The sequence below is a fragment of the Mesoplodon mirus genome (genome assembly GCF_964341445.2).
Source record: "Mesoplodon mirus genome assembly, chromosome: 2".
NCBI classification, from domain to species: domain Eukaryota; kingdom Metazoa; phylum Chordata; class Mammalia; order Artiodactyla; family Ziphiidae; genus Mesoplodon; species Mesoplodon mirus.
In genome coordinates this window covers 171,276,573-171,301,705 of record NC_138977.1, presented here as the reverse complement: position 1 = coordinate 171,301,705, position 25,133 = coordinate 171,276,573, and the positions used below count along the sequence as shown (strand labels likewise).

General features: G+C 36.5%; 1 protein-coding gene across 2 annotated transcripts in view; it reads right to left on the bottom strand.

The window, feature by feature from the left end:
* Positions 1 to 25,133, bottom strand: part of SLIT2 (slit guidance ligand 2) — a 377,012-nt gene that overhangs the window by 73,068 nt on the left and 278,811 nt on the right. Inside the window, exons 12-21 of one of the 2 annotated variants that reach the window (XM_082611084.1) lie at positions 22,125 to 22,196; positions 18,217 to 18,360; positions 17,941 to 18,104; positions 16,950 to 16,973; positions 13,275 to 13,425; positions 10,235 to 10,309; positions 8,508 to 8,651; positions 4,476 to 4,619; positions 2,764 to 2,930; positions 1,719 to 1,851 (exon numbers count right to left, since the gene is read on the bottom strand). In XM_082611084.1, the coding sequence (XP_082467210.1) occupies positions 1,719 to 1,851; positions 2,764 to 2,930; positions 4,476 to 4,619; positions 8,508 to 8,651; positions 10,235 to 10,309; positions 13,275 to 13,425; positions 16,950 to 16,973; positions 17,941 to 18,104; positions 18,217 to 18,360; positions 22,125 to 22,196 (1,218 nt within the window). The remainder of the gene's footprint in view (positions 1 to 1,718; positions 1,852 to 2,763; positions 2,931 to 4,475; positions 4,620 to 8,507; positions 8,652 to 10,234; positions 10,310 to 13,274; positions 13,426 to 16,949; positions 16,974 to 17,940; positions 18,105 to 18,216; positions 18,361 to 22,124; positions 22,197 to 25,133) is intronic. The other variant, XM_082611085.1, reaches the window with a different exon arrangement.

Genomic DNA, 25,133 nt, shown 5'->3' with positions numbered 1-25,133 from the left:
ACATGGAAATTTTCTAATACATGCATATATGTTACTGGAGAGAGGGATCCTGCTGACTTGGTATGCTTCTAAGAATAAGCTCTTGGGGAGGTAAAGCTAGAATTCACAGGAGATGAGTTAATGTTTTCCTCATCTCTAAAATGTATTTTCTTTAAAAAAAGAATTACTTTTTAATAATTTGTAGAGGAATAGATTGAAGACTCAACTATCTGACAGAAGAAACACATAGATGGCATAGACAAATGAATCAAGCAGGTTCTCAGAAGTAATTTAACAAGGAAATTAAAAGACATTTAAAATTATTTGATGGGAATCAGGTAAAAGGACAAAGGCATGGGTCAGTTAAAATGGTAGAAGGAGGGATTTAGCATCAAAGGTGGTCTAAATGTTATGCTGGGTATTATGCCCTTGGCTGAGGTGTTGCTATAATCAGTATTTTGCATATAGAATACTCTATAGGCATCTATCTTCCCAACACTGGATGGAGAGTAATCTTCTGAAATAAATACATATCAAAATAAGAATTAAGAATTTAATCACACACACACATAAAGCAGTGCTTACAGATAACTAACAACTGTGATTGGTAACAAAAGAGAGAAACTGAGCCCTATACAACAGTTCAGCTTCAAGAGGGAAGGTCACACACTTTTTCTCAAAGTATCCATTCAGGACCAAATTAGAATTCATAGAACTGCACATGATTTGAATATAAGTTCCTTGATAACTGAAGTGACATTTTCTTGAACCTCATTGCCTATGTTCCAGGTTGCCAAAGGTTTATCAAATCTGCTCGTTTGCAATACTTGTACATTTGTGCATGAATTACAGGTAAACATCTGCATGAATTACATTTCTGATACATGGTTTCACACAGAAAAAAATAAACAGAGGCAAAATGACTCAATTGCATGTCAATCGCCTATCAAGCATTTGTCCATGGTTCTTCGTATACAGATAAAGGAATGAAATGGAGCCTTCATGCACCATTGTTAAAGCAGCTAATGCTGAGGTTTATTCCATTCCACATATAAAGCATAAGGCAGCTAAGGAAGTGTGCTTGGTGCTTAGTATCTTTATATGTCTATATTGGCTATGTAATTTGTAAATATCAGTTCTGAAAATGTTAGGGATAATTGGCCCCATGCCCTTTATGATCTAAGGGGCTCTAATTCAAGTCCAAAGGGCAGTATCTCCTTTTAAGGGTAAAGATTATGTCAGCTCCTTCCACACCCCACGTATTTATGTATCCCCTGTGTGAGATATTCTCCAAGGGGACACATGGTAAAGAATAATCAATCATATGAAATATCCCAGCCACCACAGATAAACTAAATACATAGCATTTCTCAAGGTGCATTTGATGGAACATGAGCATTGCAAGATACTCCATGAGAAAAGGGCTATGGAGACAACTAAGTATGGGAACTACCTTAGAGTTTACATCCTCTCTTGGAGCTCACACTGCACACTAGCATAATAAAGGCTCTGAGAAATCCTACAGTGAAAAACAAAGAGAAACACACAACCAGCCTTTCTCAAGCGGACCTGAACTAGCTTTTATATTATTTGCTTAGGGTTTTCCATGATACTAATTAATGGCCCACAGAATTAATGTAATTTGCAAACAAGACTCAAAAGATTTTTGTTTGGTCTCCATTTCCCTTGGTGTGTGAAATATTAATCCTTCACGAAAGGGAAAGACAAGCTCTACTTACAATTCAGTGACATCTCTTGGAATACCTTTGGGCAAGACCTTCAAGGCTTTGTTGCTACATCGCACCACCGTATCCAAGCAGGTACACTCCGTAGGACAGCGAGAGAGTGGGGAACAACTATTGTCATCATTTCCTAAATTGCCAAAAGAAATACAGGAAAACCCACAGTTGTGGCTTTGAAGATGCTAGAAGGGATTTTATGCCTTTAGCTTAACAAACACAAGAGTCTTCAGCCATATGATGACTTATGTAAAGGACATTAAGTATTTACAAATCGACACCATACATTCTGTGCAGGTCTCTTTTCAGACTGCCTAGGGAAGAATTCCAGAAAACAATTCACAGTTTGTATTATCAATACGATTATAATGTTGTGTTCTTTGTTCAGTTGTTTATACAAATTATACTTTTAATTAGAATATGTAAACTGAATTATGGAGAAATTGAAAAGAGACAGACATGAAGAGACATAAAGGGACAGATTAGTTTTACATGGTTAGCAAAAAGTATATGGGCCCCTCATTTGAAAGTATACGGCTCAAATGAGCTCTTCATTTATTGCCAACAATTATAGAACCTATGTTCTACCTACATTACAGGGCTATTATGAGAATTAAATGTGATGATATACAGAGAGTACTAAAAAGTGAAAACTATTATTCTTGTTAGGTTTATTAGAATTTCTATTTTATGAGTCAGTTGCTTTTATCATCGGTAGTTAAATGGCAGTTACTAAAAGAGATGTTTAGAATAGTAAAGAAAAACAAAAATGAAGCTATTTAAATAGTATCAACCACAAGTTGGAAATTAGAAAATCTTCTAAAACATTCAGAAACACAAACCAAGTAGAGCTAGATGTGAGAGTACAGTCTGAGCAAGTAAGTGTCCTGTTGCTAAAACAAAACAAAACAACAAAAACAAAGCAAAAAATGCATAATAACTATTCATTGCCTGAACTATGACGTACTGTCTAATTATGCACCACAGCATCAGAACAATCACCAGAGTGTGTCTGGTGGTCAAAGACCTGGCCAGGCTTTCTTACCATCATCACAAGTGAAGTCTTGAATGGCAACATCCTGGATGGGGATTTCTTTGAGGAAGTAGGGTTTCTGACATCGAGGATTTCCCGTTACAATTCTTTTCTTCCTGAGCCATTCTCCCAACCAAGCCAGGTAGCAGTTACAATTAAAAGGATTGGCCAAGAGGTTTCTAAGCACCACATGCAAACAATGCAGAGCTCAGTTTAGAGGTTCGCTTTCTGACTTCTGAAAACCCCATGCTACCATTTTCCCATACTGTATCTGTTGGAATGATTCCTTCTTAGTTTTTGTATTCACTCCACTCCCAATTCATGCTCAATCACACACAACATATGGGATGCGTTCTTTGACTGAAATATCTATGTTTGGAACTTAAAAAATAAGAACAATATTTTCATATAAGAATTCTTCAAGTAATTTCATATGAAAAATAAACTGAAGGTGGCAATTCAGGGTTTAGGCAGTGAATCCTGATAGATATCTCATTTAGAGATAATTTAAACTTGTCAGAGATCTGACTTACTGTCAAACTTCCCTACACTGATAATGCAGTAATTTAATATAAAGATGAAGGCTGATTACCTTATATTATTGAGTTTAACCTGACAACAGCTATTTCATTAATTTGTCATTTCAAGATTTCCATCTCTTATTTGCTCCAGAGAATAGGTTTCCCATCTGAACTGACAGCTGAGTTGATTAAATGCCAGTTATAAAAATGAACTTACTTCTACAAATCTCAATACTTTTGGCATCTCACCACTTCAGCACAAACCTATTGACAATCCCATTATTTATAAACATGCCATCTTTAATATACACAAATTAGTCACTTGATGGAAAATGTCACATTTTATGTGGAAAGAGGATTAAGTACCTTACTGATGGATGGATGCTTCCCTCAAATTATTTCTTCAGGGACTTGAGCTACGTTGAACATGATTCTTTTCCTTCTAACTACCTTTTCAGTTAAATTAGTATTTTTAGATGCCACCATTACCAGGAAGCCATATCAGTTATAAGGTTTATCATTTCAAACACTGCTTTTTAAATACTGACATACAAGGGGCCTGAAACACTTGGAAAGTTTGTTTGTTTTCTGACACTTTCTTAGTTCTATCTGTAGACCTACAAATATTCTTTATGCTCCAACTGTCTACATAAAATGTGCTCTTGATAGGCTCAGCCTATTTCTTTAATATCTTCTTAATATCACAGTAAATGCCCTCTGATGACCTTTTATTGTTGGTCAGGTCATCCTAATATATCTCCTGTCATTGTGAATGATCCTTTTGAGTACAGTTTGTTGGCAATAACAACTCTGTTTTTATAATACTTATATTGTGAAGACTCCAGTGAGAGCACTGGGAAAAACAAATCTACATTTCTTTTATTTGTAAAAGAATAAAATAATTCTCAATCAAATTATAAGATTACCATTTATAAATTAAGCCATATCATATTGTTATAAAAACAAATGACTGAAAAATACCATGATTTTTGTTAAATTTTAGTATAGGATAGTAGTCAATGTTTATAGAAAAATTAAAATAAGTTTAACATGAACAAATTTGTCCTTTTTAAAAAAAGTCTGAGTCTTTGATCTCATTTTTATGGAATGCTTAGTAATGCATTAAAATCTTATCAATAAAAGTAATAAATATAATACACTGGCTCAATTAATACATAAATGAAGACTACTTTTCATACTTACAGAGTAGATAAAGAATGGAGAGTATCAAAAGCCCCTGGTGCAATTGTAGTAATTTGATTATCATATAAAGAAAGCAAACGCACAGAACTGAGTCCTGTGAAACTGTCGTTCCCTACGCAGCTTATACGATTACTTCTCAACATCCTGAGGGAAAAAAATACAACATAATTATGGAGATAAAATATCAGGCAATCAATTTTGCCTATCTTAAGACTGAAACAACCCCTGTTTGCAAATGTGTAGCATTCATTCCTGCTTTCTGAATGTTCTCCTGTCATTAGGAATTGCTGTAGATATGTACAAGTCATCCCTTGGTATCCCTGGGAGATTCGTTTCAGGACCTCCTTTGTATACCAAAATCTGTGGCCCTCCATATCCACGGGTTCCAGATTAACCATGGATGCTTGAATCTGCAGATGCAGAACACGTGGATATGGAGAGCCGACTATAGTAAGAACCTTGTGCTAGAATAAAATGCTTAGAGTTGTCAGTGATAACATTCAGTTACAGAAACTCATGAGCCTCAGCACCAGCTTACAACCCCATCTAGTGAGGATAGAATGTTTTCCTTTAATGATACAATTATGTTTGCACTATTACATAATGTCCTAATTCACCTACAGCTCTCTAAGCCCTTGAAGCCCCATGATTTATATATTCTAAGAAGCATTACATTTGCTGCTGAAGAGAAAGGAGGCAAAAACGAATCAATAGCCACAGAAAATGAAGAATTGAGGGCATCTCAGGAACTCACAGTCAAGTCAATGTCAACACGGGCTGGAGGAGGCAAACTTGACTGAGCTTTCACAAAGCCTGAACAAATTATTTGTTTTGAGTTTAGACTTAAAAGGAGGTAATACTTTAAGAGACCCCAATTGTTCACAATAAAATTTCTCTTGAAAAAAATTCTGACCATTTTTTCTTTAGTCATTGCCATTAACAGGATTAACACTTTTGTCATTTCTTCATCAGTGCTAAAATTTTAGCTGTTTCTCAATTCTTTTCCCAAAATGTTTATTTGTGGGACTTAGAAAAGGAATGAAAAGCTTCTTAAACTCCCACGTAAAGATGAACAGTTGCTATAAACTTTATTCAGAATTTCTGAAAAGTTAATATTTTCCTTAATGCTTCTAGACATGGGTTGAGCACCCTGATAGAAGACTGCAAAAAGAACAACAAAGCATTCCTTTAAAATTCTAGATTGTCCTATAATAAATAAGAAATATCAGCTGTTGCATTCTGCTAACTCGCAGATAACAAGAAAGGATAATGACCTTCTTATCAAGGCATCGTTTTATGTTAGGAAACAAATGCACAACAGAAAAGTAGTCCTATCAGTACTATCATTTGTCATAAATAGTAAAGAACATTTGGTCTTAATCTTGTTGGAGTCACAGACTCCTGGGAAAAGTCGAAAAAAGCTTTGCTTTCCGTCACTGGAAAAATCCACAAGCACACATATGTACCACATTTTGCCTGCAACATCGGGGGTTCAAAGACCCACTGAAATATGTACATGTATGAACTAAGAGGTTTACTAGTCCTAAAGGATTGAGAAGTCTATAGGCTGTGAGGAGGGTCTTGTCAAAATCTTTATAGCTCCAAGCTGAAAGAGACCACTTAAAGCAATAGCTATGTTCCAATAAACCCACAGAAGGCCTTTTAACACTCCTAGCTTGGTCTAAATGATCTGTTTTGCTGCTTGAGGTACAGTGGGATTAAGTAGAGAGTCAGTGGGTGTCTGTCTCAGGTGCCAAAACACAAGAGGCACAAAAACATTGCTAGAAATATAACAAAGGAGAAGGCTGAATTTAGAGAATTTGTCTCAGAGAGAGTCATGTGACTGAACCTAGCCAGAAAAAAATACTTTGATAAACTCTTTGGAGTGGTGCTATGGACAGAACTGTGTCCCCCTAAAATTCCTACCCTTAAGCCCTAACCCCCAATATGACTGTATTTGGAGACAGGGTCTTTAGGGAGGTAGTTAAGGTGAAATGAGGCCCTAAGGGTGGGGCCCTAATCTGATAGGACTGGTGTCCTTAGAGGAAGGGGCACCAGAGCTCTCTTTTCCCACACACAGAGGAAAGGCCATGCAAGGACACAGCGAGAAGGTAGCCATCTACAAGCCAAGAAAGGAGTCCTCACCAGAAACCAACCCTCTCAACACATTGATCTTGGACTTCCAGCTTCCAGAACAATGACAAAACAAATTCCTGTTGCTTAAGTCACTTATCTTGTTACAGCAGCCCAAGGCTATCTAATGTAGGTAGTTACAGTCTCACCCCTCATCCTCCCCTCCCCATCCTGACACACACTGCCCCCTTAAGGAGAAGGTTCTAGTTACAACAGTCACTTGGCTACTATTTAAGAAGGGAGGCTCTTGCCTGCTGCAGGATTTATGTTTTGTTGAGTTACCTGAGGCAGCTTCGGGGAGGGGAATAGGGGCAGGAGTAGATATAACCACCTGTGGTATATCTTCTCTGTCCGCTTTCTACACTCCCAGGATCTCCTCCATAAAAAGACCAAAGGGATATTTGCATTACATTTTGCATTTCGAAGGGACTCCTAGTTAGCCCATGGGAGTGGTCAGCAGGTGGCAGTTTGGCTGTGTTGGATGATTCGGCTCCAGGCTACCCCAGGAAGCTCAAAGAACATATTTCTCCTTTCATGGGCAGGGGCTTTTTTGAGTAGGATGTGAATTGGGGATGCTGCTGGCTGGGGAAATGCTGGCTGGGGAAATTGAAGCCCTGGGCACGCATGGCTCTTGGTGGCTGCATGGGGCAGGGTGAGGGTTTGGGGGAGACAGTAGAGCTTGGCCTCTTTCCACTGCAATTCCCAAGGGCGTGTCTTGGTTACAAATAATTTCCTTCATGTCTTCCAAAGGCTTCAGAGTTTCGTTAGTGTCTCTTCCAATGTTTAGGCCACCACTTTTGTCAAACATAATTTTATGCTTTAGAGATTATGAAAACTACGCATACACATAGAAGAAAATTCAAGTAACTCAAAGTGTTGTCCTTACTCATCAATTCAAGCCCTATCTTCCTTGGCCAACAACCTTCTGGAAACATATAGGATTTCTTTTTCCCAACCTCCCTACTGCTGAGTAAGCAGACATACGCTTCACATGTTTTCTTTGAAATAGACAGTAAAAGATATACCACCAGCCAGTTTCTCTCTTTTTCACTAAGACTTTGCAGGGGCAGATGAAGGCAGTCTCCAGCTAGGCTTATTCTGCTGCAGGTGTTGGAGTGGGTTCTGAAGCTAGCGACCTTGGGCCAAGAAAGAGTATTAGGTGGAGGTATTTGAGGAAAAGGAAAGAGAATGATTGTTCTGAGGAAGAACAGAGGAGCCAGATCTGTACAAGCACTGGAGCAAAGATAATCTTTTTTGTTGAGGATTCAACATCCAGGAGAGCATCTTTTGATCATTTGCAAGCAGCATACTGAAGTCAGAGGTATCAGAGTCAAGGACTTTTTTTAATAAATTAATTTATTTAATTTATTTATTTTTGGCTGCGTTGGGTCTTTGTAGCTGTGCGGGCTTTCTCTGGTTGCAGTAAGCAGGGCCTACTTTTGGTTGCAGTCTTCTCATTGCAGTGGCTTCTCTTGTTGCAGAGCTTGTGCTCTAGGCGTGTGGGCTTCTGTAGTTGTGGCACGCAGGCTCAGTAGTTGTGGCGCATGGGCTTAGTTGCTCCGTGCGTGGCCTGTGGGATCTTCCCGGACCAGGGCTCAAACCCATGTCCCCTGAATTGGCAGGCAGATTCTTAACCACTGTGCCACCAGGGAAGCCCCAGGGACATTTGCCTCTACAAAATGTGTGTGTGTGTGTGTGTGTGATAGAGAGAAAGAGAGAGAGAGAGAGAGATACAGACAGAGAGAGAGACAGATACAAAGACAGATATAGAGAGACAGAGACAGAGCAGAGATAGCGGGGATGAGGAAAAGCAGGAGCTATTCTCTCTCCCAGGAATATAATGACCTGGGAATTACAATCCTGTGGTAGAAGAATCACAATGCAAATAAGAATACTTACAAAGTTTTGAGGCTTTCCAATCCCTTGAACATCTTATGCTGAACATTTTCCAAACGATTACTCGTGAGAAGTATTTCGTTTACACCAGCTGCGCCTTCAAATGCTCCCTCTTCAATGTCTGTGATCTTATTGTTGCTAAAGTTTCTAAATAAAAATGGTTGAAACAAATATTTGAAACAATTTCTTTCTAACAACAAGGGCACTGAGACATGTCTGATCATTTTCTTCTACTGAACGAACATCTTCCACAAAAACTCTAAGCTCTTCACTGCCTGGCATTCCCAAGGCTCTGAAAAGTCACCACTTCCTGATTCCATCAAGCCAAAGTGATAATAATACAAAGGAGAAATATCTATGCTGAAAAGTACCAGCCCGATCAATGATCTGCCAGGGCCCCCAGGGATATAAAACTCTTGAGGTCAGGTACTGAGTTCTGTAAACTTTTATGTTTGCCACCACACTTACTAAGAGATTTTTCAAAGAAGTGCCCAATTAAAACTGTTGAATGAATTAGTGACTCAAAGAAGACAACTGGATAGAGAAAAGAAGGAAAGACTAAAATATGTTTGTATTTAGATAGCATCAGAAATGTATCTGAATCTGAGATTGTTCCCAGTTAAACTTCTCATGTAATAATATGTCAAGACAACCAACTTAACTGCCAGTATTTTGTATCATACAAAATACTAAGGCTTGACCAGAGGGCAAGAACATCCAGTTGAGGTAACATCTTCCTATAGGTTCTCTCTCTTTCTCAAGGCTCACTCCAAGACCAGGGATGCCCACAGAACAAGGATCATTTTTAGGTACCATTTTATTCCTTTCAGAGCGCTGCACATAGCAGCTGCTAAATAAATATGTATTGAATTGAAAAGCATCTTAGAACTAAAAAGAAAAAGCAGTTAACGTCAGTGAAAAAGGAGGACAGTTAAGAACTTAGAAACTCTTTGGGAAGCAGTATAATATGTGGGTCAAGTGCACAGGAAATGCTTTCAGTCTGCTCTGCCACTTATAGCCTATGTGACTGTGGACCAGTTACATATATGAAAGCACAGATATCACAGAAGTATGCTTCTTTCCTTCTCCTGATGTTTCCTGTTATGTGGAGGGTGCTCCCCGGACCCTCATTCTTGGCCTCTGTCCTGTCTCTCTTTCCATCCACCTTGGGTGGGGGAGGGTTACTGTCTGAGTGTTGTTGAAACTGCTGAGCTTATAAACTTATTTTAAAATATGAGTTGCGGACATGTAGTAACACAAATGAGCTATTAAGCCAGTTTACCAATCATTAATTTTGACTATCTTCTAATGAAAGTTTAATGAAGAAAAAAGTCAAACAGTTGACATGAATGTGCTGAAAGAGAAATAACAGCATGGTTTGGGGAACAGTAAAGGAAGTTACAAAACATTACTGAACTCATCTCTAATGCACTTAGTTTGCTGGATTCCTGCTGTGGCCACATAACAAACAAGCTGTCTGAGTTAAGGCAAGGTGCTAGGGTTATGCTACAGAAAACATGGTTGCCATCACTGGAATATATAGGAAAGAGCCAATTACTTAGGTTCCTCTCAGAGTTTACCCTAAATTCATGTCACAGGTAGTCACTGTATAGACATGTCTCTGAATATTTTATATTTTCCAATTTCCTAAGAAATCTAAATAAAACTGCAAAGGTATAAGAAAACACAGCACTACAGATATTTTAAAAGATGGTTAATATACGGCTTACATTTTACGTAATTGAGGAAGTTTCTTGAAGATGCCTGTAGCTTCTAACACTGTAAATTCATTATTATTGAGGCGTCTAGGGAAAACAGAAACAGAAAAGTTTCATTCCCAACAGTCAGGAAGAGGTTAAATTTTATTTCTCGTACAGAATTATAACAGTATTTAATGAATATCCTAAAGCAAAATATAGGACACATATCACAGAAAATTTGTGGGAAGTACAGATTTTTTTCCAATTTATCCCATATTTTAATGACCAAAATAAAACATGTTAAGAAGCATGTAGTGAAGAAAACCAATCATCGAAATTCAAAACCAACTCTCATTCAGTAATCTGTAGAACAAAGTTTCTCACACTTGTTTTTCCACTATTATCCCTGCCTCCAAAAGCACTTTAGGATATTTTTTTTCTAGTCACTTCTCCATAAATATGTATCAACAGCTTTACTGGTATACAGTTTACACACCACACAATGTACCCTTTTAAAGTGTACAATTCGGTGGGTTTTTATTTTTATTTTTATTTATTTTTATTTTTTATTTTTTCAGTACGCGGGCCTCTCACTGTTGTGGCCTCTCCCGTTGCGGAGCACAGGCTCCAGACACGCAGGCTCAGCGGCCATGGCTCACGGGCCCAGCCGCTCTGCGGCATGTGGGATCTTCCCAGACCGGGGCACGAACCTGTGTCCCCTGCATCGGCAGGCGGACTCTCAACCACTGCGCCACCAGGGAAGCCCCAATTCAGTGGTTTTTAAAATATTCACCAGCTTGTGCAACCGTCTTTGCTTCCTAATTCCAGAACATACTCATCATCCAAAAAAGAAACCCCATACCCATTAGTGGTCACTCTCAGTTTGCTGCCTCCCACTGCCTCAATCCCTGGCAACCACTAATTTACCTGCTGTCTCTGTGGATTTTCCTATTTTGAATATTTCTTATAAATGGGATCACACAAAATGTGGCCTTTTGTGTCTGTCTTTTTTCACGTGGCATAATATTTACAAGGTTCTTCCACGTTTAGCATAGATTAGTACCTCATTCTGTTTTATGGCCAAATTACATTCCATTGTGTGGACATACCACAGTGTTTATCCATTCATCAGCTGATGGATATTTGAGTTGCTTTCACTTCTTAATCATTATAAATAATGCTGCTAAGACACTGGCATACAAGATTTTGTATGGCTGTATGTTTTCAATTCTCTTGGTTATGTACGTTGATGTGAAATTGCTGTGTCACATGGTAAATCTATATTTAACTCCTTGAGGAAGAGCCTAACTGTTTCTCAAAAGTGCTGCATCGTTTTACCTTCCCACCAGCAATGTATGAGGGGCCCAATTTCTCTCACCTGTTACTGTCTTTTATAAAAGCCATTCCACTGGATGTGAAGTGCTTCCTCATTATGTTTTTTTTTTTTTCTCATTATGGTTTTGATTTGCGTTTTCTTCATGACTAATGATACTGGGTATTTTTTCATGTGCTTATTGCTCATTTGTATATCTCTTTGGAGAAATGTCCATACAAATAATTTGACCACTTTTTAACTGGGTAAGGTACATTTTAATTGTTGGGTTGTAAGAGCTCTTATGTATTCTGGATATGAGTCCCTGAGCAGATATATATATATATATATATATATATATATATATATATATATATATATATATATATATATATATATATATATACATATACATATATATATTAGATATATGTTTTACAAATATTTTCTTCCCAGTACTGATTTTTAAAGGTATAATTAAAAAAAATCTTAATTTCTTAAAACACACACAACCTTTGCTGAAAGATGAGTTAGATATGAATTTCTAAATTCTTGAGTGACAAGTAAACTTATTTAAAGTGTTATCATGCTGGAAGATAAAATTTGAATTATTGTTTGTAGTATTATTGGAAATGAATGTAACTCCCTACATGATAGTAAATACAGAGTTCATGGCTTTTACTGTATGGTCTCCATGCATTTCTAAAGTCCTGGACCTATGAAATAGCTTCATGAACTAACAGAAATTTTAAAAAGCATCATTATAATCACTAGGTAGTGAGTTTCTGCCATCTTTTTGAAAGCATTATATTATTTTTAATGACTCAAATTGCTTAAAATCCATTAAGTAACAGGCATGAGTATAGGCATTGTGGGAGATAAACTATAAAACACAATCTCTGTCATCAAGGGGCTATAATCTAGATGAAGACAAGAGAATTATACATGCACAAAAAGACAACCAACTTTGCAAAGCAGTTAATGAAAAATACCAGATGGTGCTAGACATAAACATTGCTAAGATGTTCTAAAAATGATGAGGTTTCACTAGGTTTTTCTTGGATTTTTAGAAACACTAACATTAAATGTCATACTTTTATAAATAAAGTCAGTGAAGGCCAACATACATGGGCACAGAATCTATAAATGATTCAAACATATTTTAGAGCCTCGTATGTGCTAGGCCCTATGTTAGTGTTATAAATATAGATCTGATTACACTCTGTCTTTTTAGCTTTTCCTGCTATGATATACATTGTTCAGAAAAAAAACATCCTTTGTGCTTCATACTTGGTAAACATTGAATCCTTCCACTTGTGAGTCAGTGAAGTAGCATAGCTGATAAAAAAAAGGACTCTGATTGAATTCATAATTAACACAGATTCAAAATGGTGACTCTAAACTATTTTATTTGGTTGCTGAAAAGACTACATTAAAAATCTATTAAGTGCTTAGAAATGGGTTTGGACATAAGTAATATCCAAGAAATAGATATCAAATGAATGTATTATTATTAGCACTACTAAGTGCTAACTGAATTTTTGAGAGGTGAGTTAATTTCTGTAGTTGTATCTTGGGCCAGAAAGATGAAGTAAGAAAACCTCTAATACATATACTTGTACAAAGAGAGTTATGCCAATGTGTGTCAATTAAAATTAATGTAATTATTGAGAATGAAAGGGCAAGACAAAAATCCCAATGCTTTGATGCTTTCATTCCTTCCCTCCCAAACCGGATTTTGTTGGGAGATGAACTTACAGCTCTGCAGTGTACTGGGGAATGTGGTCTGGGACTTTGGTGAGTTTTTGATTGGAGCAATCTACTGTGGTCCCTTCACAGCGGCACTTTTCAGGGCAAGCCAGATCGGCAAAGCAGTCCCCACTTAATTTTGATCGATAATCTTCTGTACCTATTGAGGATTCAAGCCAGAAAAGAAGATACTGAGTCTGAAGGTTAGAATATTTGTTTATTTGTAGGAAGAAAAAAGTAAGGTAACTATAGATTATGCAGCAGGGAGACAACTTGGGGAATTTTGGTCAATGGATGTCAGGAGAGGGTTAAAACAAGGGCTTGGAATTTGCTGGAAAAAAGAGTAACCAGATTCACAGGACAGGAAAACATTAACAGAGTTGAGCTTTTCACAGCTGTACTTTCTGCTGATCCAGTTATGAGCCATTCTAGACTATTTGACAGCTAATCACACAATGGCTACTAGTCGTGAAAAAGTTTATTTTTTCTCTGAGTCAAGAATTTAAAATGTATCCAGTAATAAACATATGCCTAGATATCATTTTCAATTAGGGCTTTCAAGGCAAATAGATGGACTCAGGTTTTTAAATTTTCTATGGTCTTTTATTATTCTCTCCCTCTCACATAATCTTCAGAAATGCTTAAAAAGCCCTCTTTTGTTCATTTTGATTTTATAAAAAGAAACAAGTAAATCCTGATTTAAGCCTCAGCAGCTTGTCATGCTGTAGAAAGCTGCGTGACGTTCCATGGTGCTTGACGGAACCATGTTTTACTCATACCTGGCAACCACATGGTTAGATCAAGCACAACAGAAAATCTCGCTACATAACCACTACACCATCCACTAGGCCAAAGGTAAGACCAAGAGGAAAGATGAAGGGAAGCAGGAGAAAAGCTACAGATGTTCTGGAAACGTAATACTGTTTACATGACATGCATTCTCCCCGCAGAATGTTTCTGACCATAGTAAGAGTATTACTACTGAAGATTCCCTGGAAACACAAAGAAGGGGCTATACTGAAAGGTGCCTCCAACGTTCCTCAGAACTGCAGAATGGAAACAACAGCTTTCGGGAAAAACATCCAGGAAGAAGTTGAAGGTGCGCTACAAGGACAACAGAGAGGCTCAAAAGATCTGTGGTTTCTTCTTGGAAAAAAAAAAAAAAGGTGCAAAAGAGTGAGACTAAAAGAAGATACATCAGGATTGAAAAGGGAGGATATCATGTTTCAGATCAGACACTTTACTTACAGCCAAAATGGTGAATTCCTGCAAAAGTAAACATCACCAAGAAGGAAAGAAAGACAGTAAACCCAGTTAAGATTCACACACACGTATATAAAACTCACTCAGGTCTCTTCCTTCCTCCCTTACTGTGGCAATTATCGGGGAATGGCCTGGTGTGACAAGAATCGTCATGCTTTGTAAACTTTCATAATCATTTTTTGAAGCACAGTGGTCTTACAGGAAAAGCAATGGCATACAAGATGCACAACACAAATTAAGTTCTTGTCAATTCCTCTAAAAAAATGAAGTCTCCACAAGATAAATTTTCTTTGAGCACTCACTGTAATCTCTAGATGCTATCCAGAATGGTGGTAGGCAAGTAGACATGTAAAATGAATTGAAAAACTAATCGTGAGATCTTCAAGGACTATCACTGGAACACTTGGATTAAACCTTAGGTTGTAGCTTACATGTTTCATAATGATCTTTCCAACTTATAAATAATGTCACTTAATTGAAATGGAATCAGGATCTCGGAAGAAGCTTGCAAAGCTGAATATAGAAGTTTCATTACATTTGCCAATTAATGTTGTGGCATTTATTGAGGATCTGTTGTATTGTAGTTTAAGCTTTCATTTAAAAAGTGAAGTAAGGAAATACAGGGAACAAAATTTAAGTGACAGATACACGAGGTATTTTACATTGAAAATAATCTGCATTCAATGCAATGGCAATGCTTATTTTATGGTTGCTCTTTAGGCAAGCACATATTTTAATTAAAATCTGGGAAAAAAAAAAGGGAGGAGAGGCCCAAAGAATTCTCCTGAGTCCTGACTTCTATAATTATTTGTTTAAATCATGTAAATTGAATGACCAGAAATTGACAATTAAGCCATGATATCTGATATAAAAGTTTTTGGGTTTTTTTTTCCCCCAAACCTATTTTGGCTGCTGTTAATAAGAGGGCAAAACTGTATCAGAATTTATGAAAACAACCTGACTTTTGTTCCTTATTTGGTGAATTTGAAATATTAATTTCTAAATTATTGATAAAGCATATTTAAATGTGACAGATTGAATAATTTGATAATTATATTCACTTCTCTAATTTGGGGATTTAAGTAATATCAATGTTTTATCCTATAGGGGTTTTGTTTTTCAAAATGGCTTTTTCTGGGTAATAGCTATCAGATGACCTTCTACTTAATAATTGGGTAAAAACAGTGAATTTTAAAGATTGCCAATGAAGGCCAATCAACTGTTCTTTTCAACATGTTAATTGTTATGCAGCCAGTGTAATATATATATTACTGACCATTCAAGTCAAAATATGTAATGAAACAAAATCTGTTAAATGCATACAATTATTCATATTATAATCCAACAATGGCAAGCAACGTATATCTCCTTAAAACAGAGACCAAACCCAGAGTTCTTCTTAAGAAAATAAGTATGTTTTTTCATACTAACACCTTATAAATATTTTTTAAATTTATAACTATTAAGATATATTTTAGTCTAGAATATACCCAGGATATTGTAAATGTAGCCAATGAACTACTAACATGTATTTTTATATAATGGTTTAAAACAAACAAGTCAAGAGGCATTTTACACAATTGGCAGGCAAGGAAAAAATAAGTAAAGAAACATATTTCAAAGAGCTAGTTCTAGAATCATCAGCCTTGATAGTGTTAAGACTGCAGTGGTAAAACATTTCATTTATTTTTCTAAGAACCATTCCATTCATCTGCCTAAGTTATCTAAGGCACTTGGTGCCCATGAACTTCTGATGCTTTCAGGATGGATGTCAATATTGTTTTCGTGGAGTTATTATACTGTGATTCCAGGGATGTAAGAATTTTAAATCACAAGCAAAGTACAACTCACATAAATCAGCAGGAAGTTGTTGCTTTGTTATAAAAAGTGAAGCAACAGCAAGCAAAGTAAAGCAAAAAGTAAGGGATACTTTTTTAGTATAAAAAATCTCTATAAAAAAGTAAATCTCATGATGGAAAACACAGTTCTGTGTGTTTGAAACTGATTTCATGTAGAACTAGTTCTTTGACAACAGAAAGGTCTCTGTCTTTAAAACCAGCTTAAGATGCTATATTTTAAAAACAGGTTAAAAGGGCAGATATACAACATAAGGAGAGAAAATTATTTAAGTAGAAAGCCATAGATTGAAACATTTTAGCTACTGTGAGAAATTTCAGATAATGTGCCAAAGTGAGAGAGAGAGAAAAAGGTGGGTTTTAATAGTAATATGTTTAACATCAGAAGCTGCATGCAAAGGTCAGGTTTTCAGGAAACAGCTACAAGTGATCTATGCAGAAGGAAATATAGCTACAGAGTACCCACTGGATTTTCCAAAGCATGCATATCAAAGTTTTAGAAGCTACATTTTATAAGGTGAGGAAAAGGTGTCTGCAGTTAGTCCTACTACCGAGCAAAACCTACCTGGAATGAAATACTGTTCTTTAGCTAAATAAAAAAAGAGAAAAAAAATAGAAGATGCACCTGAATGTCAGCAAGCAGAGATATGAGTTATATTAGATTAAGAATGGACTAAAGTTACTATAGATAATTAAGTGAAAAATGTATATTCACAGCAGTGGCTGAAGTATAATCATGTACAGTGAGTAGGAAATGCATCTGGAACCATGGGCAATAAAGGGCTTTGTTTTGATATTAGCTTCTTAGTATAAATTAACTGCCGAATGTGAAATAACTCCTGGAATAGTTAGGTAGCATACTACCCAAAACATATAGAACGCACTTTATTATGAGAAAATAGAAAAGATTATACCTAAGCAAACAGTAAATTTCAATGAAGTAAGTTTTCCCTTTAACATTAATAAAATACATCTATATTTCACTTTTTATAAGTAAATGTAATATCCCCAAAGTGTTAAAAGATGGCCTTTTGGAAAAAGAATGTACCCTCACAGTCCTATTCAAAATACGAGAATGCAAAACAAGAAAACGGCATTTGGTGTGAGAAGCAAGGAATCTGGAGCTTTTTTTCCCCCTACTTCTGAGCCTGAGGAAATCAAGTAACCAAATCTCAGTTCACTTTCTTAAAGAAATGGAAACATGATTAATTACTTTACTGTTGCTCAGTGAAAAACAATACAACAAACCTGAGACTTACAGCCTTTTAAAGGCACTGAGTTAGATAAAAGGCCCCTGTTAAATTCAAACCCTGGGATTACAGTATGAAGTATCCAGGCATCTTTTTTTCTTTATTTCTTCTGCTGGATAGTGTGTTAAAAAGGTTACATGTAGGAGTGCTATATGAATTGCGTCTACAGCTCTTTTTCTTCATGGACAGAAGAAAAAGAAATACGATTCTGCAATGTTTGGTGATTCAGCTCAAGGCCAGCTGTCTCTACATCTCACTACTGTTTTGGGTAACGCTGGGGAAATGTTACACAAAGTAAGAAATTACCTGAACAACGGAATTTCTTGCTTTTGATCTGTCCGATTCTTTTATTTGCCAGACGCCGGGGGCTGGTGCAGCGGGCACCACTGGTCTCGATTGGGTTGGTATGAAGATAATCCGCCAGCCACTTGAGATGGCAGTCACAAATAAAGGGGTTCTGGGCCAAATGCCTTTCAGAAACACATACAGAACACTTTTACACATGACTTGCAATGAACTCAACTCTCCAATTCAGAGTGAATACAATGGTCATCACGTTTGATCCAAATCTTATATACATACATGGTTTGAATGGCACGGAGAGGTGAAAAGGTCCCCTTGGCGATGGTCTGAAGCTTGTTGTCATATAAGGAGAGAAGGTTCAGGTTGTGCAGATCCTGAAAAGCATCTACCCGAAGGCAGTTTATCTTGTTGGCATTCAACAATCTGTTTGATTAAATAGTCGTAGAATTAAAGTGTAGTATCTCATTAACTGATCTTCAAGACTCTGTTGTTCTTGAGAAAACCCAATCAAGAAATCCATTTCTTTTACCCTCAACATTAAGTAATCATTGAGGTATCACAGGCTGAAGATTTGGGGTTATGGCAGATAAAGCATGGGTCATGTCTAATGATTGGATTGCCTAAATCTAGTGGTACTTACACATTTATTCAACAAAAATTATTAAATATATTCTCTGGAATGTGTAGAAGTACAGCAATAGACAAAGGTGGGTGAGAGCCAGTTTCTCCTGTCAAGGGCACCATAAAGTTCTCAAAAAACATTAGTCCCTGGAGCTGCTCTGTGAAAAAGAAGTTCAGTCCATTCTCAAAACGGTAGCCGGAGTGAGACTTCTAAACATAGACCAGAATACATCACTCCTCTCTCAAAACCATGCAACAACTCCCAGTTTGCTCTGAATAAAACCTAAGACTTGACAATAGCCCATAATGCCCAATGGGATCTTTGGTTCCTTTTTTGAACTTTACAACCTCCAAGTTTTCTATTCCTGGCTGTTTCAGCTCCAGCCACACAGGTCTCCTTGCCAGACTCTCTTCTCTGCTTGGAAGGCTCTTCTCCCAGATGTCTGCCTGGCTAACTATGTTGCTTCTTCGAGTCGGCTGCAATGTCACCTTTTCCATTCAGCCTCCCCCGGCCACTCCCTCCAATACCGTCAGCCTGTCTTTGCCCCTTCCCTATCCTTAGCATCTCAATTCCTTTACTTTAATCTACTTTTTCTATTTTCTTAAATACACATTTCTTTCTGTTACGTGTGATTTGCTTATTTATTATGTTCTTGCTGACTGCCATCTGCATGAACCCTCTCCCAAGTGTATAAGGTCCAGACAACAGGGATATTAGTCTATTTTGTTCTCTGTTGCTTCCCACATGCCTGGCATGTGCTAGGTGCTCAATAAATATTTGTTGTTGAACGACTACTTTATAACCCTCTTAGAGAGTTGCATTATCACACGAAGACCCTCATTCTGCATTATACATATCCATTTCACTTGGTTTAACATAATATCCCACAAACTTGTTTTTTCTCATATATACCAGTGGTATTCTGCATCAATAGTCTGTGGAACTGTGGTTTACAGATCATATTTGGGCAAACATCATTCTCGTAGGTTATATGTCCCTGTGTCTGCACTTGTGTTCATGCTTCCCTCAACTTTGGGAGTATACTTGCCCGACTCTCCACCTGCCTCAACCTTCTGGCCTATCAAGGTCTCACAGAAGGCCCACCTTCTCCAGAACAATATTTTTCCAGAATACAACTGCCACCCAACTAATGTATTCCTTCCTCTAGGAAGTCAGTCAGTGCTACCTAGTCTTGTCAACTATTTTATACAAGCCCTCATGTTTGCCCAAAGACAGTTTAGCCCTCCAGGGGCAGAGAATTTTTTTTTTGATACTTCTTTTACTCTGTCACCATTCAGTTCAGAGCTTTGATACTTAGGACTTCAACAAATATTTAGTAGCTCAAAAAATATGTGCTATGTGGTTTGGGTATGATGCTTTCTTATCTAACACACTGAAAACTGTTTTCCCATTTGCCCACCAGAATCTCTGTAATTCAGGGTATTCCAGTTTTACTTGCCTTTTTAAGACCTCAACTCCCTACACATGCAAAGCCAGGACTTTCTAGTGGTCGTTCTCCCTGCTGTACTCTTTTTTATCTTCCTTCAGAAACTGCAGGTTTGGCTTTCTCTGTGATCTATATAATACTTTCTTTAGAGCTTAGAGGCATGGTTTGAGGTGTGGACTGATTAATCCTATACCTCCCCACTTGGGGTCACAACACACGGCCCACTGGCCATGTTCCCTAACTAGTGAGCTAAGAAAGGAGCTGGAGAGCACAATGCTAAGGACAAGGAAAAGATGCGGAGCCTGGAAGACAACTAAAGAAGGTGCCGTTCTGAGCACTTTGTACTTAGTTTACATTCAGGTGGTCCAGAAATTAGGTGGAAAGTACTGAACACTACTTTCTTTTGTTCCTTCCATTTACCTACTTCTTCTCCTCAGTATCTCATCTGTTCAAGCAGATCTAAGATGTTTAACCTAACCAAATTCTCAACTAACCATAAAGAGTCAATTATGCCACATGAACTCTGGCAGGCTTAGTCTAGAGATAGAACTTAAGGCAGAGGGAGAAAGCTGGCTTTTTTAGTAAGGTTTATCTACATACAGATTCCTAGTGTTTATCAACCCACTTGTTACATCAACTACCAATAAGTGTGTGTGGAAAGAAAAAGGTGCCATTTTTAGTGTTGGCACTAGGCAGGACAGTGGTAGCAAAAGAATGTAAGTGAATGGTGAGGAGAATAATGCTAAGAAGATGTGAAAGAATGACACAAAAGTAAATAACAAATAGGCAACACTTGGCTATAGTACCTAGCTATACCTATAATGTGTATAGAGTCAACCTATTCAAGATCAGAAACAATATTTGCTAACTTTACTGCAAATGAAGGGTTAAAAAATAATTTGATGCCCAAATAAAGTCACTAGGTCACAAAGGTCAGTATTTATCTTGACTGATTGGTCTGTTGTAAAATCAGTTTATTGAGTTACGTAGCATTAAGAAGAGAGAGAGAGAATGGAACAGAATTGACAGTACTATACATAGTGAGGTTAAAGAGTTTTGTTACTGATTTGCTTCATTTGTGTGTCTGTATGTGTATATGTATGAACTGTGTTGTGATATAAAATATGTTTCTGCATAATGATGAAAAGTTTCAAGTGTGAATAATAGGATGTAATTATAAACATACATTTATCAGGTAAGGAAAACAATCAACTTTGGGGCTGTTTGTGAGATCAGGAATAAATTTTTACCAAGTAAGTGGTTCAAACCCCAGCTCAACAAATACACACATCCAAAAGAGAAAATAGCATTCTAAACTTAAGAATTTTAAAGTAGACTGACTGTGAGCCAGTTGAGAGAAGAAATTATATCATACTCATCTTTTTATCCACAGCAGCTAGGTCAGTGTGTACCCCAAATGAGATACCCTATAAGTGTTTGGTGATTTGAATAGGCTTTGATGGTCCAACACTAACAATCTTAGTATTAGCATATTTTTTCAATCTTATTTTCATATGTGCATTAATTAAGACATCTGGGGTCAAGTCTTATTCTTATAAATATGTATCATAAATACTTCTTTCGAGACAAATAAGTTGTAGCTATTCTCTAAGCAGAGTGGTCTTTAAAGATAAAATCCAGGAAATTGACAGATAATTCTCTCACTAAAGATTAGTTTGAGTGTTACCACTCTGTCCTAGGCTACTAAACACCATCTTTGTGTTGGGGGATGTTATTCTAGTATTGTCACTGTTGCAGATTCTTTGGTCAAAGGTGGATAAACATATTACCAAGTCTTTCTCCTTTCCAACTATTGGTAAATCAAACCAGAGAAATTTCATAAAGGCCAAGGATTCCACAAACTATAAATGACAGAACAGCCAGGATGCCCACATTTATGACAATGTGGAAAGAAAGGCTTGGGAACAATTTCAAAGCGTTGTGTCTTCAAATAAATAACCATCATCAATGTTAGCTCCACTAGACTAATCTTTTCCATTTCATTAAACTATGTCATTTTGGGTCAAATTTTTCTGAAGCCTCCATGAAAATATGAGATTGTACACTGGCTAAAATATATATTTGGGTTCAACAGATCAGAAACAATCAAATACTTACAGTAGCTGTAAGGAAAACAGTCCTTCAAATAAACTTTTTGGGAGTTCTGTGATTTTATTTCCATAGAGGACACTGGAAAAACATGATTTGAACAAACAAAAAAATTAGACATCAACCAGCAAAACAAATTCAGCCAAACATATGTATTCAGGCATATAGGAGGTTAGTAAGATCCATATGTCATAAAAGCCATAGTTGAGTAAACAAACTTCAATTTGCAAATGTTTTTTCCCTGATTATAGATTAGACATAGCTTATTGTAGAGAGTTTGGAAAACATAGAAAAACAAAAAAAAAATTAACATAATTTATAATTTTATTCCCCTTTCATAGAAATGTCCACTGTTAAATTGTCATGTTTTTCTACACACACACACACACACACACATGCACACACAGTTCATACGTAATGAGAGCACACAGTATATAACAAAGGAGAACAGTAAATGTGGAACCTACTGTTCTTTAAAGGGATGAGATTTAGGATTATCCTAATGGAAAACAGTGAAAGGAATCCACATAAGTGTACACTTTTCGTTTTAAACATATAATGCACATGCATAAGAAATGTAAGATTTGTGAAGACAGTGATCATTAATATTGATACAGGAGAATTTTTAAAGTGTATGTTCCCCAAAGAAATATGAATAGGAATGTATCCTCATGTCCCTACCTCTGATTAGCCACTAAGTGTAGTCACAAAGTGCAGGGACCATGACTTAATTACTTCAGCATACCTGGTGCCTAGGTTTTGACACACAGTGATGTCCTAACATTGGATTGATGAGTGAATATTGTTTGAAGAGTAAAATGAGTAATAAATTAGCACAGGAACAAATTAAGGAATAAATTAATGTATTCACAGAAAGGGTGAAATGAGGGGATTTCAACAGCAAATAAATGAAAATGATTGACTCATCATGTTGGCTATTGACCACAGATCTGCAATGATGCCCCTCCATTCTCAGGCCCCAAAAGCAGAGGACCACAATTATGTGTAGGAAAAGACAGAAATTATATTTTTAGAGGAACAATTTGACAACATGTATCAAGAGTCATAAAGATGTTTATATAAATTTTAACTTAGTAGTTTCTCTCAAGAGTTTAAGAAAAAACTCAGAGACAAACACAATATTTTATCTGTCAAATGTTGTTCATGGAATAATTTATAACAGTGAAAAATTAAATGCAAATAAAGTGTATCCAAGTTCCAAAGAAGGGGATTGGCTAAATATATATTTCACATTGATAAAAATCATGTTCTGAAGAATATTTAGTGAAATGAAAGTATTCATGATACAACACTAAGTTTAAAAGAGCATAATACAAAATAATATATTATAGTATAATTTTAACTTTGTTTAGAAGAATATATGCATATATACATAGAAAAAAAAGTGGAAAATCTCTAGATGGTAAGTGACTTACTGTCCAGAGGTCATTTGAATTTGAATCTATATATACTGTCTTTATTTTTAAGATATTCTCTAGGATGGGCATAAATTACTTTAAAAAGTCAGAAGTAATCTTTTGGAAGAGAAATAAATGATGTCATAAAATGTGGAGGAGGGTGGGAGGGAGGGAGACGCAAGAGGAAAGAGATATGGGAACATATGTATATGTATAACTGATTCACTTTGTTATAAAGCAGAAACTAACACACCATTGTAAAGCAATTATACTCCAATAAAGACGTAAAAAAATGTGGAGGAAAAAGCCAAAATGAGGATCAAAATAATTAATATGTTTGGCAACTGTACATGATTTCTGTTTGGAAAGGAGGAAAATAATGCAAGAGAGATGAATCAGAGTGAGGAAAAAGCTGTTCCCTTTTAAGATGCCAGTGAGAGGTGGGATATATTACAAAATATGAAGAAAATTCTTAAGGGAACAAATAAAGATGGGTGCTATACTGTACAATGTGTCATTTCATTTGTATAGATTCCAGTGGTATAGTTATACAGTATAACATAAAAATTCATTTGTGTAGAATATAGATTTTTTAAAAAACTTAACACAATTAGAGAAGAAACAATTTTAAAAATACAAGAACAAAAGAGAGAATTCTACATTGTCAGGCTCAAGGAGGTAAGGGTTTTAAGAAAGGGTAGAGCGATAATAATATATATCTTAAGGTCAAGAATAAGAGAACAGAGGGCTTTAGGGAACAAATGATCAGATCAAGGTGGCACCAATTTGGGATATTCAACTGAATATCATTCAAGTAATGCACTCAGCAATAGGTATTGTACACTCATTATGTGCTAGGAACTTTGCCAGGTTCTAGGCTTCATGCCCAATTAAACTGAATCCAGCTGTTACTTGTTCAATATTCACCATTGGCCCATGTGCCAGCCGCTGATACAACTGAGATGAATAAAAGGTATGGCTTCGAAGAGACACCCAAAAGGGCTATTTTGAATACTGAAGGAGTTTCACATTTTGAACCCATCGAGATCTAAAAAGGAAACAGGATGTGTAAGAACTGTGGGGGACCCACATTAGAATCAAAGGGTGAGTAATTTAGTAGGTTGTTCACTTGGGTCTTTTGTTTCAAAGGTTGGTTCGAATAGCACAAAAGGAGGACTAGCTAGACAGTGTGCCATACTCACACTGTGAAAATTTTCTTTCCCAACAAATCATTCTGTTTTCTTTAAGATCATGATAAGAAAATAGATGTTTACTATTAATGAGACAATTTGGGTACAGGGGAGAAAAAGATGAAAATCACAAAAGAATGTAGGAAATCTGTAAGTGTAGGTATAATTGGGTATATGGACTATCATAAAAATATTATAATAAATACTTGATATGATGGGGATGAGATTTCTCTACAAAACGGTATAGCAATACTAGGGCTGAATAGTTTTTTTACACACAGTGAGATCGAAATGGTAGGAAGGAAAAAGGGATTTAAAAATATCAAAAGTCCAAAGACCAGGATGGAACAATTGTATGGCAGCCAAGAAAATAGGGCCAAAATCTATAAAAGTGAGGGAAAGGAGTATCA